Source organism: Diospyros lotus, chromosome 5, assembly GCF_014633365.1.
Source record: "Diospyros lotus cultivar Yz01 chromosome 5, ASM1463336v1, whole genome shotgun sequence".
In the NCBI taxonomy this organism is placed as follows: domain Eukaryota; kingdom Viridiplantae; phylum Streptophyta; class Magnoliopsida; order Ericales; family Ebenaceae; genus Diospyros; species Diospyros lotus.
Genome location: NC_068342.1, coordinates 5,266,231 through 5,272,655, shown reverse-complemented (window position 1 = coordinate 5,272,655; position 6,425 = coordinate 5,266,231). Strand labels below are relative to the sequence as shown.

General features: G+C 39.3%; 1 protein-coding gene across 1 annotated transcript in view; it reads right to left on the bottom strand.

Moving 5' to 3' along the window:
* Window positions 1–6,425, bottom strand: part of LOC127801509 (DNA-directed RNA polymerase I subunit 2-like) — a 55,070-nt gene that overhangs the window by 6,905 nt on the left and 41,740 nt on the right. The window contains exons 21-22 of the mRNA XM_052336718.1: window positions 1,128–1,256; window positions 911–1,051 (exon numbers count right to left, since the gene is read on the bottom strand). Of these exons, the coding sequence (XP_052192678.1) occupies window positions 911–1,051; window positions 1,128–1,256 (270 nt within the window). The remainder of the gene's footprint in view (window positions 1–910; window positions 1,052–1,127; window positions 1,257–6,425) is intronic.

Sequence of the window (6,425 nt, the reverse complement as noted above, 5' to 3'; positions counted from 1 at the left end):
AAAGCAAAAACCATGTTTGCTGTTTTTGCTTTTGCATAAAGACCATGTTCGTGGTTTATGCCCAAAATGCAAAAACTGCATTAGTGGTTTTCGTTCAGTAAAATGGCATGCCTTGTTTTGTCTGATGTGATGAGGAAAGTTTGTCTTTGAGAATAATTTTGGTTGGAGTTTTACTTTTGAAATAGGCTTAAATTTTGAAAGAAGTCAAGTAAAAAATCACATTCTGGCTACAGCAGTACATCCCAAGAAGATGAGAATATTGTAAGGTAATGGACAGTGTGCTAACCAAAACAACTTGCACAATTTACATTTAGTCTCTTTCCAGAAACATAATACAGAATTTTTGAATTTTTTGATGGAACACTGATGTCAACATTGCCCGTGTGTCAATGTCAAAAAACACCAAGGCTCAACATCCATAAATGAGAAGCAATGCCAAAATAGTTATCTAAATGCATCCCAAGGAAGAAGAATGAAAGTCCTAAAAGGATATCTTTGAGCCACAAGTTCTAGAATAAAAGCTTAAAAGTATTTTGGCATTATACTGAGACTACTCAAGACAAGGACCTCATATGAAAGGGTGGGTATATATGGTTGCATATCTACTACCCCTCCCAAACCCTAAAGCAAGTGGAAGCACAGTGAAGTTAGACTATTTCTTCCCAACACACTCTCTGTGGTCCTGCCCTATTTTTCTTTACCTCTGTTTTATGCTCATCTTGAAACATCAATTTATAACCTAAAAAAAGCAGGAAGAACATCAAGGAGAAAATAAATTTGAAGTTCCGATGGCAACAATCAAGGGCATATCAAGCTTAAAGAAGGGGAAAATTTTGATAACAGTTATAATCCTCATTGTATACATGATAATTATAATCCTGCAACAACAACAATGAAATGATCTACTTACTTTCTGCAGCTGCTTTTTATTTTTCACATCGACAGCAACATAATCAACAGTAACAGGTTCTGAACCCTTTAATATGGTATTTTTTGTTGCACTTGTTATTTCATCATAGATACTACAATACGGGTCGTTCGGATTTATTCTCTGAAATAAGAAGACAGAGTTAGATACCATAGCAAATGACCATTAAAAGAGAAAACCAAATTATAGAGACACTAACTTGCCCAACATATGGAAGTCCATCCGAATCAATTAAAGAATGTGCAGACTTATCAAGATTACTTCTTCTAAAAATTCTCTGGCCACGATCTGCTTTGCCACTTTGTTCAGTCAAATCAATAGTTTCTGTCTGAAAAATAGCAGGCATATAAGTTAAGAAATACTAATACCCCCTTCCCCTCCCCCGCGCCCCCCCCCCCCCCCCCCCCAAAAAAAAAAAAAAAAAGAGAAGACAAAGAAAAAAGAAAACTCAATTTGAACAAAAGCTACAACCAATCAGAAACTTGCAATCAATGTAGCCAATCCACAAGATCGTGTTGGGGGTGTAGCCAGCATACTCAATGTACCCCAGGTCTACGTTACTCTATTGATGCATATGCTCATTCAATTAATAATACTCCATTCTACAAATGTTAAAGTGTAAAAACTTTTAGGAGAAACTTAATAATCTCATTGCATTAACTATGAACACAATCAGCTCTCTATATCTCTTATAGAGAGGAAATACAACAACAAAGGAAACAACCAGAAAGGAAAGATACAAGAGAGGAAAGATAATCAACAATAAGGAAAAAAGGAAAGATATATGTAAGATCCTAATTCTATTTTACAAATTAATCCTAACCAAATCTCCATTGCCTTAGTGTCAGATATCCTTATAATCCAACACTCCCCCTCAAGCTGAAGAATGTATGTCAATCATTCCCAGTTTGCATACTAAATCCTCAAACCTCTTAGTTGCAAGCCCTTTAGTTAACACATCCGCCACTTGGTCTTTAGATGAAACATAGGATATTTTGATCAAGCATGCATCCAACTTCTCTTTAATGAAGTGTCGATCTATTTCAACATGTTTTATCCTGTTATGTTGAACAGGATTATGGGCAATGATGATGGCTGGTTGGTTGTCACAGAACATCTTGATTGAGCCTTGAACCATAATCTTCAAATCTTCTAAGATGATTCTTAGCCACAACACCTCACATAGGCTAAGAGCCATTGCTCTGAATTCAACCTTCGCACTTGATTTTGACACGACATTTTGTTTTTTGCTCCTCCATGACACAAGGTTTCCACCAAGAAATACACAATACCCACTAATTGATCTTCTGTCAATAAGAGATCCTGCATAGTCTGCATCTGTAAACCCCATAATATCCAGTTCTTCTCCTGAGTTAAACAAGATCCCCTTACCTAAGGTAGCCTTCAAATAGTTTAAGATCTTTCTTACTGCCTGCATGTGTTCTTCTGTCAGGTTGTGCATGAATTGACTAACTAGGCTAACACCAAAAGCAATATCAGGCCTAGTGTGAGACAAGTATATCAAACGTCCTACTAGCCTTTGGTATCTGCCCTTATCTACTGATCGACTATTAGGATCAACTCCCAACTTGTTGTTAGGCTCTACTGGCACATTAGATCCTCTTCCTCCTGATACCCCTGTCTCAGTTAACAAATCTAGCACATATTTCCTTTGGGAGAGAAATATTCCAGCCTTAGAATAAGCAACTTCAATCCCTAAGAAATACTTGAGGAGACCAAGGTCTTTAATCTCGAATTCCTTGGCTAACTTGTCCTTGAGAATCTTCTATTCCACTGCATCATTCCCTGTGACTATTATGTCGTCTACATATACCAATAAAGTGGTAACCTTCTCTTTGTTTGAATGCTTGAAGAAGAGTGTATGATCACCCCTGCTTTGGTGATATCCCATACCTGTCATGGCTTTGGAAAACCTACCAAACCATGCTCTGGGGGATTGTTTGAGCCCATAGAGTGCCTTCCTTAGTCTACACACTTGCCTTGCTTCCCCTTCTTGAAATCCAAGGGGCAACTCCATAAAAACTTTTTCTTCCAAATCTCCATGTAGGAATGCATTTTTGACATCCAACTGTTGTAGGCTCCATCCAAAATAAACTGCTAATGATAAAAGAACTCTCACAGTTGCCATCTTTGCACAGGGACAAATATCTCAAGATAGTCTATGCCATATGATTGAGTGTAGCCCTTGGCGACTAATTTAGCTTTGTATCTCTCTAGGGTCCCATCAACATTGTATTTGATATTGAAAATCCACCTGCAGCCAATTGGTGTAACACCCTGTGGTTGAGGCACTAAGTCCCATGTATGATTCCTCTTCAAAGCTTTCATCTCCTCCAACATGGCTTGCCTCCAGTTTGGATCTTTTAAAGCCTACTCAACTAACTTAGGGATTTCAATGGAGTCCAAGGATACTAAGAAGGCCCTGTGATTCTGGGAAAGACGATGGTAGGACATGAAATTGGTTAATGGGTGTTTAGTGCAACTTCTTTTCCCTTTTCGAATGGCTATAGGTAGGTCTAGGTCATCAAGTTGGACTAAGGGTGAAGGTTGAATGGGATTCATACCTTGATTAGGAGCCAATGATAGTGCATGCTAGGGTTGTCTACGTTTGAATACATAAAGAGATCCCTTATACCTGACAAAGGGTGACAACTCTTGAGTATTTGATTGGCCTTACTCCTGCTCAGTCATACCTTGATTGAGGTCTGATTCATGACTGTTGTATGGAGATTGAGGAGAGAGAATAGGATGGCTAGGGGGCTGAGAAGATGTAAGAATAGGCTGAACAAAAGGAAAGAAGATGTCACCATCACAAGAAGAGCTGTCACTAGAAGGGTGGTCACCTTGAACCAAAGTCTCCTCTTGGGGACTAGCTTGGGATGAGCCAAAAAAAGGTGTAGATTCCACAAACGTGACATCCTTGGAGACAATTTCCAAGTGAGATGATGGTAACACTTGTACCCCTTTTGGGTGGGTGAGTATCCAAGAAAAACACATTTGATTGCTCGAGGATCAAGTTTATCGCGGTGTTGTTTGGGAATGTGAACAAAGGATACACAACCAAACACCGGAAGGGGAAGAGAGGAATGTAAGAACTGATCGGGAAAGAAAGAGGATAGACAGTGTAAAGGACTTTGATTGTGTAGCAACTTGGTAGGGACTCGATTAATGAGATAGGTCATTGTAAGGACTGCTTCCCCCCAGAAGGATTTAGGAACATTGTGGTGATGAAGAAGAGATCGAGCCACATTAAGGAGGTGTCTCATCTTCCTTTCAGCTACCCCATTTTGTTGGGGAGTATCAACACAAGAAAATTCATGGATTATTCCTTCTTGCTGGAAGTATTGGTGCAAGTGATGATTAAAATAATCTCTTGCATTATCAATTCTTAATCTTTTGATAGGCGAACCAAACTGAGTTGCAATTATTTTACAGAAAATGAGAAGAATTGAACTAATGGTGGTCTTATCTTTTAATAGAAAAACCCAAGTTATACGGGTACAATCATCAATGAAAGAGATAAACCAACGAGCCCCAAAACAATTAGGGATTTTAGATGGTCCCCACACATCTGAGTGAATCAAAGTAAATGGTGTAGATGAGATTTTATTGCTAGAGGATAGGACACACGATGATGTTTAGACAGAACACAAACATCACAATGAAAAAGATTAGGATTTAAAGATCCAAACAATGTAGGAAACATGGATTTTAATAGAGTGAAAGGAGGATGACCCAATCAGTAGTGTTGCAACCATACATCCCTATAATTGAAGGTTGACTGAGATGAGCAGGCAGCATCTAGAAGTTGTTCATTTGTAGGATAAGTGTCTTCCCTCATTAGGTAGTACAACCCATTGCATTCTCTAGCAGCACCAATCATCTTCCCTGTTGTCATGGACTGAAATTCACACAAATGAGGGGAAAAAATAGCCCGACAATTCAAATATTTGGTTAGTTGATGAATAGAAACAAGATTGGCTTATAAACTAGGTACATGAAGAACCTGTTTGAGAGAAAAACGAGGGTTTAGAGTGACTATACCCTGGCCTAAAATTGGAACAGATGTTCCATTGGCTATTGTGATTTGTTTAGAGGTGGAAAGAGAGTGGTAGGCATAAAAAACATGGGAATGGGGTGTCATGTGATCAATGGCCCCAGTATCTAGAATCCATACATCTTATTATCAGTCTTAAAGGCTGGAAAAAATGTTGAATGAAGGCAGTTACTTGAGGAGTCTTGGTGCGCAAGAGAGCATGCACCGTCTTGAAGGGTCTTGCGGAACAACTTCAACTTAGAGATTTCTTTAGTATTTAAAAAATCAACACCTGGAGCAGGCTCAATTTGGGTAGTTAATCCCTCTTCTTCTTGACCCTTGCTGCATGCATATGCCTGATTCTTGGCTGCCAGATTTTTAAAACTTCCCAAACGATTCAAAACCACTTCCTTTCCATGGAGTTTGAAACAAGTCTCTCTAGTATGTCTCGGTTTATTACAAAAGGTGCACCATAGTGCCTCTTTATTTGCAGTCCGAGACTGAAATTCTCCCCTTCCTGCTTTTATCCTTGATCCACCTCCTCTGTTGGACACCATGGCTGATTTTTCTGGACCAGTTTTAGTCACTACAGCAACCCTTCGACTGGAGATCATGGCTGATCTTTCTGATCCAGCTTCATGAAGCATTGCTGTCATTCGATTCTCCTCACTTCTAACCATAGAGAAGACCTCATGGAGTGCTGGAAGCTTTTCTCTCCCTAAGATTTGCATCTGAACTCGATTAAACTCTAAGTTGAGGCCTGCTAGGAACTCAACCACTTTATCTCTTTCAAATATTTGACTAAGAGTTGCAGCATCAGCACTACATACCATTTTAATATTCTAATAATGGTCTAACTCTAGCCATAAGACATGCATCTTATTATAGTATTCAGTAACACTCATGCCCCCTTGTTTAGTGCCACTAAGTTTGGTTTTAACCTCAAATATAACTGATGCATTATGAATTTTGGAGTAAGTTTGCCGTATGGTTTCCCAAATCAATTTAGTTGAACCAAAAAACATGTAGTTTTTACTTACCTCGGGTTGCACGGCATTCCAAAGCCATGACATGATTTGAGCATCTTCTACCTCCCATGCTGGAAGTGCTAGATCTGTTGGTTTTGGAGGAGCCAAAGTCAAATGGCTGGTTTTTCCCTTACCCTTGAGGAATGTTTGTACCAGTTGGGCCCATTGTAAATAATTCCTACCATCTAATCGATAGGATTGGTGGATTCCGGGCAGCTCTCTAGTCCCTGATCTAGTTCCAACTTCCATTGATTCAGCCATTGGAGTCGATTCTCCAGTTGCCAGATTTGGAGTCATGCCTGAATGTTCCAACATGGTTGTTTCAGTTGATGAGGAAGAGGTCGGATGCAATGAAGGCACGTTGAACACCAGGGATGGGTGAGAAAAATGTCGGAGAGCTAATCTAGAGAAG